The sequence below is a fragment of the Petromyzon marinus genome, chromosome 9, assembly GCF_048934315.1.
Source record: "Petromyzon marinus isolate PM22_M1 ecotype Great Lakes invasive population chromosome 9, UKy_Petmar_22M1.pri1.0, whole genome shotgun sequence".
Lineage (NCBI taxonomy): Eukaryota > Metazoa > Chordata > Hyperoartia > Petromyzontiformes > Petromyzontidae > Petromyzon > Petromyzon marinus.
The window spans coordinates 4,385,169-4,402,287 of NC_133675.1; the positions used below are offsets into that span (position 1 = coordinate 4,385,169).

General features: G+C 57.1%; 2 protein-coding genes across 7 annotated transcripts in view; one reads left to right on the plus strand and one right to left on the minus strand.

Annotated features, from left to right (window-relative positions):
* FBXO41 (F-box protein 41) overlaps positions 1-13,903 on the minus strand; it is a 67,173-nt gene extending 53,270 nt beyond the window's left edge. For 2 of the 5 annotated variants that reach the window (XM_076065833.1, XM_076065829.1), the window contains exons 1-3: positions 13,773-13,903; positions 1,035-1,138; positions 341-475 (exon numbers count right to left, since the gene is read on the minus strand). The gene's annotated coding sequence lies outside the window, so the exon portion shown is untranslated. The other 3 variants (XM_076065832.1, XM_076065831.1, XM_076065830.1) reach the window with 3 other exon arrangements.
* Positions 13,904-14,423: 520 nt separating this feature from the next.
* The window catches only part of RTKN (rhotekin), a 48,378-nt gene continuing 45,682 nt past the window's right edge, over positions 14,424-17,119 (plus strand). For both annotated transcript variants that reach the window (XM_032950801.2, XM_032950803.2), the window contains exon 1: positions 14,424-14,702. In XM_032950801.2, the coding sequence (XP_032806692.2) occupies positions 14,424-14,702 (279 nt within the window). The remainder of the gene's footprint in view (positions 14,703-17,119) is intronic.

The window sequence follows — 17,119 nt, forward strand, 5'->3', positions numbered from 1 at the left end:
GATTGTAACGTGGCAATCTGACCCAAATATCAATTATGAATCATATTGACCGCGAAATGCTACGTGTTGTTTTAATACTAAATATTAATATTATCGAGCAATGCTTATATTATCAATTGTGATTTACTTAACTACGTATGTGAACCTCATATATTTCAGAGCAATACAAAGTTTTTACGACGCATTCATCACCGTAGCCAACACTGACGACTCACTGCGCTCCTATCAGTGCAAGCGAGTGAGAGCGCGTGAGTCAACGCGTTACCCCGAACCCCCACACCTCCCAAAACAGCGAGCCAGACAAAGACAACTCAAGGCGAGATCCAAAGTTAATTTGTACCTTCTCCGAGCCCCGGGGCTGCTGGCAGTGCGAGCTCACGGGACGTGACTCAAGGTCTCACATCATTGCTCACAAGGGCCCCCTCTGACGAGCAGGAGAAGGCTTGGAGTCTAGACGAGGGGACGAGGGTGGGGGCTGGAAGGGTTCGGTGGGGGTGGTTTCGGGGGGTGGGGGGAAGATGACCGTGGGGTTGGGAGTAATAGAGAGAAACTTGATTTGTCGCTGAGAAAAAAAAACATCATTGCGATACTGCTGCGTTGGGAGTGGTGCACACTCGTCAATAGCGCTGTACCGAAGGAAGACGCGATGCATGATGGAGCGAAGGCCCTTCCTTCATAGCTGCTCTGCTATGAAGAAGGACCAGAGTCTAACTTTCTTCAGGCTGGAACTGCCCAATCAGTGAAGCTCATCGACCTTTGAGCCATAATTTATAGTGGCCCAAATTCCAATGTTTTGGGCTTTCAATTTTTTTTTTCTAATCGTCGACGATATTTTTTACGGCGAATTTCTACTTTCGTAACCCCTTCCGACAAACATCGCCACAATTCACAGCGGTCAGTCGGTAACAATCGTCGACATACGAGTAGACTAAACTGACTTGGAACAAAACTAAAAAAAAACAGGCAAGTTTCCAACTTCGTGACAAGCGTTTTTGTATTAGACACAACAGAACTGACGTTTGGGCCAACCCTACCTCGAGCCCTGCCCCTTAAGCCTCGAGCGTAAAGGGGCAGACGTCTCAGCCGGTCCCCTGCTCGAAGCCAGTCCAGCTCCCATGCATGACTCGGTGAAGCTGTCCTGTAAAACAAACATAAACACATTGTTCAGGGATACTGCATTGGCCATTGCCCAAAACGTCGCCCATGCTATGTTTTGTTTCCACCCTTTGAAGGAGGCCCTGTGTGTGGCTAGTGATGTGCTGAGTTTCCTGCGCAAATCAGATCATTAAGCGGGTCATAACTGAGAAGTTACACCGTGAACCCGGTCACCTGAGTTCACGGCTAACATCAGTGGTAAGTGATATGTTGAACTTTGAACCGGTACTGGACACCCCCGCCCCGCCCTTCCACACCCCACCCCGACTTCTCCTGGGCAGTCCGCGCCGAGCGGCCTGAAGCGTCGTCACACTACGGCTCAGTGGATTTGCAAAACGAGTACATCTCCATATATATAACAGGCAAAGTTGTGATTATGTGTGCCTGTTCAAAATGTTTAGCGTACTTCCCGACATGCAACAAACTTGAAATTTGCCATGTGGGTACTTTCCAGACTGTACACCATGCAAAAAATATATAAATACACTTTTTTTGTGGGGGGGGGGGGAGCTCAATAATGCATATATATATTTTTTCACGGCAAGTGAGCTGTGATGTCAAATCTGTCACGTGACCTGCGCACGTGGAAGCGTAACGCATTGTAGTGTAGTGGTTAGCGCGCTGCGCTACGAACCCGGCGACCCGAGTTCGATTTCCGCTCACGGCCACCACCGGTGACGATTATTTTTACCGGTCCTGGGCCTCCCCTAGGTCGACTCAGCATCAAACGAGTAACTGTTCTGCTGTGTGAACATCGCCCTGGGGAGACAAAGGCGGCCGGGCGTGGTGCTGGCCACCCACCCCCTCGTTATGTATAAAAAAAATCAAAATTGCATTATTGTTGTAATTTTTAACAAGTTCTCGTTATTCAATGCATCCTAACGGTATTATAAATATCATTGTGTGTGTGTGGTGCGTGTATATATGGCCTAGACTTTAGTTCTATATACACATTACATCTTTATTATTTCAATCCATTCTCCAAACTTATTTAGCAGTATAACACAATTGCCGTAGTATACACTAACACACACACCACACACGTAATTGTGTTACACTGCGACAATGTGTGTGTGTGTTAGTAACAATGTGTGTGTGTGTTAGTAACAATGTGTGTGTGTTAGTAACAATGTGTGTGTGTTAGTAACAATGTGTGTGTGTTAGTAACAATGTGTGTGTGTTAGTAACAATGTGTGTGTGTGTTAGTAACAATGTGTGTGTGTTAGTAGCAATGTGTGTGTTAGTAACAATGTGTGTGTGTTAGTAACAATGTGTGTGTGTTAGTAACAATGTGTGTGTGTTAGTAACAATGTGTGTGTTAGTAACAATGTGTGTGTTAGTAACAATGTGTGTGTTAGTAACAATGTGTGTGTGTTAGTAACAATGTGTGTGTTAGTAACAATGTGTGTGTTAGTAACAATGTGTGTGTTAGTAACAATGTGTGTGTGTTAGTAACAATGTGTGTGTTAGTAACAATGTGTGTGTTAGTAACAATGTGTGTGTTAGTAACAATGTATGTGTGTTAGTAACAATGTGTGTGTGTTAGTAACAATGTGTGTGTGTCATTGCGTTACTAAACCCTAACCCCAACACGAGCAAAATAAAAAAAACAAAGCTCACAGACACAAAGCTACAGATTAAAAAAGATCCCCCGTATAGCCTTTAACAGACTGTTGGGGCAAGTGCTGTTGGCGAGCACCACAGACTGTTGGGGCAAGTGCTGTTGGCGAGCACCACAAAATACAAAGATCTCCCGTATAGCCTTAACGGACTGTTGGGGCAAGTGCTGTTAGCGAGCGCCGACGAAGACCGGCACATGCACGTACACACAAAGACATATCCCAAGGCAGGCAGGCGCGCGCACCCACACACACGCACACCGTGATTAGGCAACACAAAAGCGCCCGTCAGTCACGCAGCGTGCGTGGCGCGCCGCTCCCCGCAGACTCTCACATTCCAGCCTCCCTGCACCGTGACTCGCCCGGCTCGTGACCTCTGACCTTTGTTCCCCACGAGAGAGGTCACAGATTCATTTGACCCCGCGCCCGGGTCGCCACACACCTGTCGACTGCTGCTGCTGCTGATGATGATGATGCTGCTGATGATGCTGATGATGCTGCTGATGATGATGCTGCTGCTATTGATTATGCTGCTACTCCCGATGCTGCTGATGACGATGCTTCCATGCTGCTGATGATGATAATGTTGCGACTGACGATGCTAATGATGCTGATGCTGCTGCTACTGATTATGCTGCTACTGCCGATGCTGCTGATGACGATGCTTCCAATGCTGCTGCTGCTAATGATGCTGTTGACATGGATGATGCTAATGCTGATTTTAATGCTGCTGCCCTGGTGATGATGATACTGCTCTTAATATTGCGAATGATTATGATACTGTGATGATGTCGAGGCTCATAATATGGTTGGTTATACATATGCTTCTATGATGACACCGCTGTTGTGATGCTAATATCGCTGCCGCTGATGGTCCTATTGCTGATGCTGCCGATTATAAACACCGCTTTCTGATTAAGAATTTCTTGCTGCTGCTGCTGCTGCTGCCGACGTTGACGAGCCTCGCCGATGCAATGCATTGACTCACCCAACGTTGCGCAATTGCGAGAGGGACTTCTCCTGCAGAAACCCCACGTCCAACGCTGGACGTGATCGGTTTGATAATAACACCACGGGGCGCAGCCGCGGGAGTGGCGGCGGTGGCGTCTCCTGACCCATGCGGGGAAGCGTTTTTTTTATTTTCTGTTACATTTCCCGGGTCTCCCCTTGGTATCATAAGCACGTTAACCAAATAAGTAACTGGGGCCTGCCAACTTCTTAAGATAGAAGATGCATTTTTTATATATATATAAGTGGAGTCGGTCATGATGATGATGATAATAATTGTTGAAATATAATTAGTATTATTATTATGATCATCAGAGCTCAAATTCTCACGCCCAGACTCCACGGACCCGCCACGGAAGGTGGCCGGGGGGGGGGGGAGAAACATTTCCCGGAGCTCAGCCCCGGGGAGCTCCAGCTCTCGTCAGGTATTGCTGATGGTAACGAATTGTCAGCGGCGAAGACGCCGAGAGGGAACCCCCGGCAGGCCGTTCGTGAGTGATGAGTCACGCGGCTTCGTCCTCTCTGACCTCAGATCACCATTGTGAAGGTGCTGACGCGCACGTGTGTGTTTGTGTTGTGTCCTACCATAGGTCGACTCAGCCTCAAATGAGTACCTGGTGCGATGTGTAAACATCGCCACAAGGGAGACAAAGGCGGCCGGGCGTGGTGCTGGCCACCCACCCCCCTCGTGTGCCTTGCCGGCCTTCATAGGGTGCTCGCTAACAGCACTTGCTCCCAAGTATGTGAAGGCTATCGGGGGATCTTTGACTTTGTGTCCTACCATAGCCTCCTCCGCATATAGGTCACCTCATCGCACTCCTTACACTCACAGCCACCTCCTCACAACATCTGTCAGATCGCTCCTTGCAGCCTCTAACCCTCACCCCAACCCTCACCCAACCCTCACCCCAACCCTCACCCCAACCCTCACCCCAACCCTCACCCCAACCTTCACCCCAACTCTCACCCAACCCTCACCCTAACCCTCACCCAACCCTCACCCCAACCCTCACCCCAACCCTTACCCCAACCCTCACCCCAACCCTCACCCAACCCTCACCCCAACTCTCACCCCAACCCTCACCCTAACCCTCACCCAACCCTCACCCAAACCCTCACCCTAACCCTCACCCGAACCCTCACCCCAACCCTCACCCCAACCCTCACCCAACCCTTCACCCCAACCCTCACCCACCCAACCCTCACCCTAACCCTCACCCAAACCCTCACCCCAACCCTCACCCCAACCTTCACCCTAACCCTCACCCAACCCTCACCCAAACTCTCACCCTAACCCTCACCCGAACCCTCACCCCAACCCTCACCCCACCCTCACCCAACCCCTCACCCCAACCCTCACCCCAACCCCCACCCTAACCCTCACCCAACCCCTCACCCCAACCCTCACCCAACCGTCACCCAAACCCTCACCCCAACCCTCATCCAACCCCTCACCCCAACCCTCACCCCAACCCTCACCCTAACCCTCACCCTAACCCTCACCCTAACCCTAACCCTCACCCCAACCCTCACCCTAACCCTCACCCAACTCTCACCCCAACCCTCACCCTAACCCTCACCCAACCCTCACCCAGACCCTCACCCCAACTCTCACCCCAACCCTCACCCTAACCCTCACCCAACCCTCACCCAAACCCTCACCCCAACCCTCACCCCAACCCTCACCCTAACCCTCACCCAAACCCTCACCCTAACCCTCACCCGAACCCTCACCCCAACCCTCACCCCAACCCTCACCCAACCCCTCACCCCAACCCTCACACTAACCCTCACCCAACCCTCACCCAAACCCTCACCCCAACCCTCACCCTAACCCTCACCCCAACCCTCACCCCAACCCTCACCCAACCCCTCACCCCAACCCTCACCCTAACCCTCACCCAACCCCTCACCCCAACCCTCACCCAACCCCTCACCCCAACCCTCACCCAACCCCTCACCCCAACCCTCACCCAACCCCTCACCCCCAACCCTCACCCCAACCCCTCACCCCAACCCTCACCCAACCCCTCACCCCAACCCTCACCCCAACCCTCACCCAACCCCTCACCCCAACCCTCACCCAACCGTCACCCAAACCCTCACCCCAACCCTCATCCAACCCCTCACCCCAACCCTCACCCCAACCCTCACCCTAACCCTCACCCTAACCCTCACCCTAACCCTAACCCTCACCCCAACCCTCACCCTAACCCTCCACCCAACCCCTCACCCCAACCCTCACCACCTCACCCCAACCCTCACCCCAACCCTCACCCTAACCCTCACCCAACCCTCACCCAAACCCTCACCCCCAACTCTCACCCCAACCCTCACCCTAACCCTCACCCAACCCTCACCCAAACCCTCACCCCAACCCTCACCCCAACCCTCACCCTAACCCTCACCCTAACCCTCACCCTAACCCTCACCCTAACCCTCACCCCAACCCTCACCCTAACCCTCACCCAACCCCTCACCCCAACCCTCACCCTAACCCTCACCCAACTCTCACCCCAACCCTCACCCTAACCCTCCACCCAACCCTCACCCAAACCCTCCACCCCAACTCCTCACCCCAACCCTCACCCTAACCCTCACCCAACCCTCACCCAAACCCTCACCCCAACCCTCACCCCAACCCTAACCCTCACCCAAACCCTCACTCTAACCCTCACCCGAACCCTCACCCCAACCCTCACCCAACCCCTCACCCCAACCCTCACACTAACCCTCACCCAACCCTCACCCAAACCCTCACCCCAACCCTCACCCTAACCCTCACCCCAACCCTCACCCCAACCCTCCACCCAACCCCTCACCCCAACCCTCACCCTAACCCTCACCCAACCCCTCACCCCAACCCTCACCCCAACCCTCACACTAACCCTCACCCCAACCCTCACCCAACCCCTCACCCCCAACCCTCACCCCAACCCTCACCCCAACCCTCACCCAACCCCTCACCCCAACCCTCACACTAACCCTCACCCCAACCCTCACCCAACCCCTCACCCCAACCCTCACCCTAACCCTCACCCCAACCCTCACCCTAACCCTCACCCCAACCCCTCACCCCAACCCTCACCCAACCCCTCACCCAACCCCCTCACCCCAACCCTCACCCAACCCCTCACCCCAACCCTCCACCCAACCCCTCACCCCAACCCTCACCCCAACCCCTCACCCCAACCCTCACCCAACCCCTCACCCCAACCCTCACCCCAACCCTCACCCTAACCCTCACCCAACCCCTCACCCCAACCCTCACCCAACCGTCACCCAAACCCTCACCCCCAACCCTCATCCAACCCCTCACCCCAACCCTCACCCCAACCCTCACCCTAACCCTCACCCTAACCCTCACCCTAACCCTAACCCTCACCCCCAACCCTCACCCTAACCCTCAGCCAACCCCTCACCACCCCAACCCTCACCCAACCCCTTCACCCAACCCTCACCCCCAACCCTCACCCTAACCCTCACCCAACCCTCACCCAAACCCTCACCCCAACTCTCACCCCAACCCTCACCCTAACCCTCACCCAACCCTCACCCAAACCCAACCAACCCTCACCCCAACCCTCACCCTAACCCTCACCCTAACCCCTCACCCTAACCCTCACCCTACCCTAACCCTCACCCCAACCCTCACCCTAACCCTCACCCAACCCCTCACCCCAACCCTCACCCTAACCCTCACCCAACTCTCACCCCAACCCTCACCCTAACCCTCACCCAACCCTCACCCAACCCTCACCCCAACTCTCACCCCAACCCTCACGCTAACCCTCACCCAACCCTCACCCAAACCCTCACCCCAACCCTCACCCCAACCCTCACCCTAACCCTCACCCAAACCCTCACCCTAACCCTCACCCGAACCCTCACCCCAACCCTCACCCCAACCCTCCACCCAACCCCTCACCCCAACCCTCACCCAACCCCTCACCCCAACCCTCACCCAACCCCTCACCCCAACCCTCACCCAACCCCTCACCCCAACCCTCACCCAACCCCTCACCCCAACCCTCACCCCAACCCCTCACCCCAACCCTCACCCAACCCCTCACCCCAACCCTCACCCCAACCCCTCACCCCTAACCCTCACCCTAAAATCACCCCAACCCTCACCCCAACCCTCACCCAACCCCTCACCCCAACCCTCACCCAACCGTCACCCAAACCATCACCCCAACCCTCATCCAACCCCTCCACCCCAACCCTCACCCCAACCCTCACCCTAACCCTCACCCTAACCCTCACCCTAACCCTAACCCTCACCCCAACCCTCACCCTAACCCTCACCCAACCCCTCACCCCAACCCTCACCCAACCCCTCACCCCAACCCTCACCCCAACCCTCACCCAACCCCTCACCCAACCCCTCACCCCAACCCCTCACCCCAACCCTCACCCTAACCCTCACCCTAACCCTCACCCTAACCCTAACCCTCACCCCAACCCTCACCCTAACCCTCACCCAACCCCTCACCCCAACCCTCACCCAACCCCTCACCCCAACCCTCACCCCAACCCTCACCCTAACCCTCACCCAACCCTCACCCAAACCCTCACCCCAACTCTCACCCCAACCCTCACCCTAACCCTCACCCAACCCTCACCCAAACCCTCACCCCAACCCTCACCCCAACCCTCACCCTAACCCTCACCCTAACCCTCACCCTAACCCTCACCCTAACCCTCACCCCCAACCCTCACCCTAACCCTCACCCAACCCCTCACCCCAACCCTCACCCTAACCCTCACCCAACTCTCACCCCAACCCTCACCCTAACCCTCACCCAACCCTCACCCAAACCCTCACCCCAACTCTCACCCCAACCCTCACCCTAACCCTCACCCAACCCTCACCCAAACCCTCACCCCAACCCCTCACCCCAACCCAACCCTCACCCAAACCCTCACTCTAACCCTCACCCGAACCCTCACCCCACCCTCACCCAACCCCTCACCCCACCCCACACCACCCTCACCCAACCCCTCACCCAAACCCTCACCCCAACCCTCACCCTAACCCTCACCCCAACCCTCACCCCAACCCTCACCCAACCCCTCACCCCAACCCTCACCCTAACCCTCACCCAACCCCTCACCCCAACCCTCACCCAACCCCTCACCCCAACCCTCACCCAACCCCTCACCCCAACCCTCACCCAACCCTCACCCCAACCCTCACCCCAACCCCTCACCCCAACCCTCACCCAACCCCTCACCCCAACCCTCACCCCAACCCTCACCCTAACCCTCACCCAACCCCTCACCCCAACCCTCACCCAACCGTCACCCAAACCCTCACCCCAACCCTCATCCAACCCCTCACCCCAACCCTCACCCCAACCCTCACCCTAACCCTCACCCTAACCCTCACCCTAACCCTAACCCTCACCCCAACCCTCACCCTAACCCTCACCCAACCCCTCACCCCCAACCCTCACCCAACCCCTCACCCCAACCCTCACCCCAACCCTCACCCTAACCCTCACCCAACCCTCACCCAAACCCTCACCCCAACTCTCACCCCAACCCTCTCACCCTAACCCCTCACCCAACCCTCACCCAAACCCTCACCCCAACCCTCACCCCAACCCTCACCCTAACCCTCACCCTAACCCTCACCCTAACCCTCACCCTAACCCTAACCCTCACCCCAACCCTCACCCTAACCCTCACCCAACCCCTCACCCCCAACCCTCACCCTAACCCTCACCCAACTCTCACCCCAACCCTCACCCTAACCCTCACCCAACCCTCACCCAAACCCTCACCCCCAACTCTCACCCCAACCCTCACGCTAACCCTCACCCAACCCTCACCCAAACCCTCACCCCAACCCTCACCCCAACCCTCACCCTAACCCTCACCCAAACCCTCACCCTAACCCTCACCCGAACCCTCACCCCAACCCTCACCCCAACCCTCACCCAACCCCTCACCCCAACCCTCACCCAACCCCTCACCCCAACCCTCACCCAACCCCTCACCCCCAACCCTCACCCAACCCCTCACCCCAACCCTCACCCAACCCCTCACCCCCAACCCTCACCCCAACCCCTCACCCCCAACCCTCACCCAACCCCTCACCCCAACCCTCACCCCAACCCTCACCCTAACCCTCACCCTAACCCTCACCCCAACCCTCACCCCAACCCTCACCCAACCCCTCACCCCAACCCTCACCCAACCGTCACCCAAACCCTCACCCCAACCCTCATCCAACCCCTCACCCCAACCCTCACCCCAACCCTCACCCTAACCCTCACCCTAACCCTAACCCTAACCCTCACCCCAACCCTCAACCCTAACCCTCACCCAACCCCTCACCCCCAACCCTCACCCAACCCCTCACCCCAACCCTCACACCAACCCTCACCCAACCCCTCACCCAACCCCTCACCCCAACCCCTCACCCCAACCCTCACCCTAACCCTCACCCTAACCCTCACCCTAACCCTAACCCTCACCCCAACCCTCACCCTAACCCTCACCCAACCCCTCACCCCAACCCTCACCCAACCCCTCACCCCAACCCTCACCCCAACCCCTCACCCTAACCCTCACCCAACCCTCACCCAAACCCCTCACCCCAACTCTCCACCCCAACCCTCACCCTAACCCTCACCCAACCCTCACCCAAACCCTCACCCCAACCCTCAACCCCAACCCTCACCCTAACCCTCACCCTAACCCTCACCCTAACCCTCACCCTAACCCTCACCCCAACCCTCACCCTAACCCTCACCCAACCCTCACCCCAACCCTCACCCTAACCCTCACCCAACTCTCACCCCAACCCTCACCCTAACCCTCACCCAACCCTCACCCAAACCCTCACCCCAACTCTCACCCCAACCCTCACCCTAACCCTCACCCAACCCTCACCCAAACCCTCACCCCAACCCTCACCCCAACCCTAACCCTCACCCAAACCCTCACTCTAACCCTCACCCGAACCCTCACCCCAACCCTCACCCAACCCCTCACCCCAACCCTCACACTAACCCTCACCCAACCCTCACCCAAACCCTCACCCCAACCCTCACCCTAACCCTCACCCCAACCCTCACCCACCCCAACCCTCACCCAACCCCTCACCCCAACCCTCACCCTAACCCTCACCCAACCCCTCACCCCAACCCTCACCCAACCCCTCACCCCAACCCTCACCCAACCCCTCACCCCAACCCTCACCCAACCCCTCACCCCAACCCTCACCCCAACCCCTCACCCCAACCCTCACCCAACCCCTCACCCCAACCCTCACCCCAACCCTCACCCTAACCCTCACCCAACCCCTCACCCCAACCCTCACCCAACCGTCACCCAAACCCTCACCCCAACCCTCATCCAACCCCTCACCCCAACCCTCACCCCAACCCTCACCCTAACCCTCACCCTAACCCTCACCCTAACCCTAACCCTCACCCCAACCCTCACCCTAACCCTCACCCAACCCCTCACCCCAACCCTCACCCAACCCCTCACCCCAACCCTCACCCCAACCCTCACCCTAACCCTCACCCAACCCCTCACCCAAACCCTCACCCCAACTCTCACCCCAACCCTCACCCTAACCCTCACCCAACCCTCACCCAAACCCTCACCCCAACCCTCACCCCAACCCTCACCCTAACCCTCACCCTAACCCTCACCCTAACCCTCACCCTAACCCTAACCCTCACCCCAACCCCACCTAACCCTCACCCAACCCCTCACCCCAACCCTCACCCTAACCCTCACCCAACTCTCACCCCAACCCTCACCCTAACCCTCACCCAACCCTCACCCAAACCCTCACCCCAACTCTCACCCCAACCCTCACGCTAACCCTCACCCAACCCTCACCCAAACCCTCACCCCAACCCTCACCCCAACCCTCACCCTAACCCTCACCCAAACCCTCACCCTAACCCTCACCCGAACCCTCACCCCAACCCTCACCCCAACCCTCACCCAACCCCTCACCCCAACCCTCACCCAACCCCTCACCCCAACCCTCACCCAACCCCTCACCCCAACCCTCACCCAACCCCTCACCCCAACCCTCACCCAACCCTCCACCAACCCTCACCCCAACCCTCACCCCAACCCCTCACCCCAACCCTCACCCAACCCCTCACCCCAACCCTCACCCCAACCCTCACCCTAACCCTCACCCTAACCCCTCACCCCAACCCTCACCCCAACCCTCACCCAACCCCTCACCCCAACCCTCACCCAACCGTCACCCAAACCCTCACCCCAACCCTCATCCAACCCCTCACCCCAACCCTCACCCCAACCCTCACCCTAACCCTCACCCTAACCCTCACCCTAACCCTAACCCTCACCCCAACCCTCACCCTAACCCTCACCCAACCCCTCACCCCAACCCTCACCCAACCCCTCACCCCAACCCTCACCCCAACCCTCACCCAACCCCTCACCCAACCCCTCACCCCAACCCCTCACCCCAACCCTCACCCTAACCCTCACCCTAACCCTCACCCTAACCCTAACCCTCACCCCAACCCTCACCCTAACCCTCACCCCAACCCCTCACCCCAACCCTCACCCAACCCCTCACCCCAACCCTCACCCCAACCCTCACCCTAACCCTCACCCAACCCCTCACCCCAACCCCTCACCCCAACCCTCACCCAACCCCTCACCCCAACCCTCACCCCAACCCCTCACCCCAACCCCTCACCCCAACCCTCACCCCAACCCTCACCCAACCCCTCACCCCAACCCCTCACCCCAACCCTCACCCCAACCCCTCACCCCAACCCCTCACCCCAACCCTCACCCAACCCCTCACCCCAACCCTCACCCCAACCCTGGCGGGCGGGGGGAGCAGAACTCGAGAGCGGACGCCTGCTCGCCTCCCCCTCTGCTGCTGTCTGTGTGTGTCTGTCTGTGTGTGTGTCTGTCTGTGTGTGTCTGTCTGTGTGTGTGTCTGTCTGTGTGTGTCTGTCTGTGTGTCTGTCTGTCTGTGTGTGTGTCTATCTGTCTGTGTGAGTCTGTCTGTGTGTGTCTGTGTGTGTATCTGTCTGTGTGTGTCTGTCTGTGTGTGTCTGTCTGTGTGTCTGTCTGTCTGTCTGTGTGTGTATATCTGTCTGTGTGTGTCTGTCTGTGTCTGTCTGTCTGTGTGTCTGTCTGTGTGTGTGTCTATCTGTCTGTGTGTGTCTGTCTGTGTGTGTCTGTGTGTGTATCTGTCTGTGTGTGTCTGTCTGTGTGTGTCTGTGTCTGTCTGTGTCTGTTTGTGTGTGTCTGTCTGTATCTGTCTGTGTGTGTCCTATCTGTGTGTGTCTGTGTGTGTCTGTCTGTCTGTGTTTGTCTGTGTGTGTCTGTGTGTCTGTTTGTATCGGTCTGTGTGTCTGTGTGTGTGTGTGTCTGTCTGTGTGTCTGTGTATCTGTCTGTGTGTCTGTCTGTGTCTGTGTCTGTGTGTCTGTCTGCGTGTGTGTGTCTGTCTGTGTGCCTGTCTGTGTGTCTGTCTGTGTGTCTATGTGTGTGTCTGTCTGTGTGTCTGTCTGTGTGTGTGTCTGTGTGTGTGTCTGTCTGTGCGTCTGTCTGTGTGTGTGTGTTTGTGTGTCTGTCTGTGTGTGTCTGTGTGTGTCTGTCTGTCTGTGCGTCTGTGTGCTTGCCTGCCCATTTCTCCGTGCGCGTGTCTAGCTATTCATTTGTCACAAAACAACCACGGCGGTGGAGGCACTCACTCCCGTCCGCCCGACCAGCCCGTGATAAATAGCCCATCACGGACCCAACACCACCTCCTACAGACACGAGACAACACGGCACCCACACACACCCACACGCGTTTAACACGGCACCCACACTCACCCACACGCGTAAACACGGCACCCACACGCGCGCGTTCCAACTCCGCCCGAGACCCAGGCGAGAGAGGCGTGAGTAATGAGGTGTCGTGACATCATCCGCGAGTTGTTCCTTGTGGGAGGAGGGGGAGGAGGTCACTTGATACTTACCCCAATTCTCGACGGAGAAGTCCAGAGCCGCTGAGTCCATCAGCGGACAGATCTTCTTCCATCCCGTCCGACGCTTCCATTTACGCGTCGCCCGTCCATCATCCACAGCTATCCGTCCGCGCGACCGGCACGACCTCCGTTGTTGTCGCTGCTGCTGCTGTTGGATTCGATAAATCCACGAGGATCGAACGAGAGGCACGATCGCAGGAATTTCAGACAGGTCTGTGCGTTTTCATCATCACCACCATCATCACCGCTCCTCCTCCTCCCTGCTGCTCATCCTCCTCGGCCCCGCACGCCGTCTACTCCTCAATCAACCTGTGCGCGCCTTAATCAGCGGGTCGCCGCCGCATGATTCCTGCGCTGATCCCGCACGTTTGTGTCTCCCTTGCAGAGGCGCACTCGCTCGTCTCCAGTGCGGAGAGAAAGAGAGCAGAGGGAGAGAGCACGGAGAGGAGATTGCGGAGAGAGCGCCCTTAACGCGTCCTCTCTCTCTCCCCCCACGCGCCTGCGCCTCTCCGAACCTCGCCTCCTCCTCCTCCTCTCCACTCTCCTTCCTCCACTCTCAACCTCTCTCCCTCTCCTCTCTTCCCCTCCCCACTCTCCTCTCTCATCCGCCGGAGTCGTAGAAACTTGTACTAGCAACGAGATATGATGGCCTCCTCTTCCTCAACCCCTTCCGATCCTTCATCCTCATCTCGCACAGCCTCCATCTCGCCCTGCACCTCTTCCTCCTCCTGTCATCCGTCATCATCGTCAATCGTCGCGGCCACCTCGTTCTTCTCCCATTTCTCCTCATCGTCACTCTACCTCCCCGGGCCGTTCACCCGCGGAGAGAGGACCCGGGCCACGGTCGCCAAGTGCTCGTCGCTCGAGATGGAGCTCAGGAGGAAGAGGATTCGGGAGAGCGCGCTCTTCCCTCCGCCAGTGGTGAGTGCTTTACGTGTGTGTGTGTGTGTACCTAGCCTGGTACACAAGCGCCGTGATGGTGTGGAGGGAGCGGTGGTGTACGCGGTTGGCGCTACGCCGACCCAGAGTTCGGTTCCCGCTCGCGGCCAACACCGGTGACGGTTATCTGAACCGGTCATGGGCCTCCCCTAGGTAGACTCAGCCTCAAATGAGTACCTGGTGCTGGCCACCCGCGACCTCGTGTGCCGTGCCGGCCTTCATAGGTGCTCGCTAACAGCACTTGCCCAACGGTCTGTGCAGGCTATACGGGGGATCTTTGTCTTTGTGCCTAGCCTGGCACAAGTGCCGTGCTGGTGTGGTAACGTCAGCTCGGGGCGATTTTCCAGTCGTTGTTTCGTGCGTATTAGCGAGCAGCTATTCAGTAAAGATGTGTGCAGAGGCACGGTGCTTGTGACGTTCACCCGGCCGTCTTTGTTTCTCCGGCGTTGGTGTTTGAGCTCGGCGTAAGTTGTTTAAGGACGAGGCGACACGGGGGCGTGGGAGGTTGCGAACGCATCTCTGAAAATGAATGGAGACTACAGTATATCGTGCGTCTACGAAAGCAACGGATCTCGGTGACGGTGGATGTTGGGCGCTTCAATGTACAACTTCTCCGTTAAAAGTGGACAAGTCATTGAACTAAGAATCTCCATAAAACGCATTGAATGCGGGTGGCGTCGGCGAACAACTTTTCGATGAAAGTGAATAGCATTCATTTGAATGGACACACCCCGCACCGAACTTTGAATGAGAACGGACCCCTCTCCCTACGAGAGTAAATATAGGGGCGCCTTAGCTTGCATAACTCACACGTACCCCTCCCTCCACACGTACCCCTCCCTACACACGTACCCCCCCCCCCCCTCCACACGTACCCCTCCCTCCACACGTACCCCCTCCCTCCACACGTACCCCTCCCTCCACACGTACCCCTCCCTCCACACGTACCCCCCCTTCCACACGTACCCCCCCTCCCTCCACACGTACCCCCTCCCTCCACACGTACCCCCCTCCCTCCACACGTACCCCTCCCTCCACACGTACCCCCCCTCTACACGTACCCCCCTTCCACACGTGCCCCCCCCGTCTTCACAGTGCCCCCCTCTCTCCACACGTGCCCCCCCCCGTCTTCACAGTGCCCCCCTCCTCCCTCCTCAACACGTGGTGGGTCCTGACTCAAGTTCTGCCATCAATCAGCCGTCGCCACGGGAACTCGCGCAGGAATGCGGCGATTCCTCTTTGCGGTCTCTCTCACGGCACAGGGCCCCGATGAATTCACACGGCTGGGGGGAGCAGCAGCAGTAGCAGCAGCAACAGTAGCAGCAGCAGCAACAGTAGCAGCAGCAGCAGCAACAGCAGCAGCAACAGCAGCAGCAACAGCAGCAGCATCAGCAACAGCAGCAGTAGCAGCAGCAGCAACAGTAGCAGCAGCAACAGCAGCAGCATCAGCAGCAACAGCAGCAGCAACAGCAGCAACAGCAGCAGCAACAGCAGCATCAGCAACAGCAGCAACAGTAGCAGCAACAGTAGCAGCAGCAGCAACAGCAGCAGCAACATATTCTTTGGTTCTTTCGGTAGATGGAAAAATAATAAAAATAAAGCGATTAAAATTTTTAAATAAAAAATGTTAAACTGCAACCACTAATGTAGACTGTAGCCTGATTCTTAATCTGAGTGAGTGTACTGGCTTACAAGCTTAAAAACCAGGCTACAGTCTACATTATGGACTGCCAGTACGCTCGCCGAGGTTAAGAACCAGGCTACAGTCTGCATTAGTGGTTTTATTTTTTATTCACTTTACTTGTATTATTATTTATTTTATATCTACGTGACTTTACCGAAAGAACCAAATAATATGAATTCCTGCAGTCACGAAAGTTTTAAGTCAAAAAGTAGCAGCAGCAACAATTGCAGCAGCAACAATTGCAGCAGCAACAGTAGCAACAGTGGGAGCAACAGTGGGAGCAACAGTGGCAGCAGCAACAGTGGGAGCAGCAACAGTGGGAGCAACAACAGTGGGAGTAGCAACAGTAGCAGCAGCAACAGCAGTAGCAACAGTAGCAGCAGCAACAGTGGGAGCAGCAACAGTGGGAGCAACAACAGCAGTAGCAACAGCAGTAGCAACAGTGGGAGCAACAGTGGGAGTAGCAACAGTGAGAGCAACAACAGTGGGAGCAACAGCAGTGGCAGCAGCAACAGTGGGAGCAGCAACAGCAGTAGGAGCAGCAGTAGCAACAGTGGGAGCAACAGTGGGAGCAGCAACAGTGGGAGCAGCAACAGCAGTAGGAGCAGCAGTAGCAACAGTGGGAGCAACAGTGGGAGCAACAACAGTGGGAGTAGCAACAGTGGGAGCAGCAACAGTGGGAGCAGCAACAGTGGGAGCAGCAACAGTGGGAGCA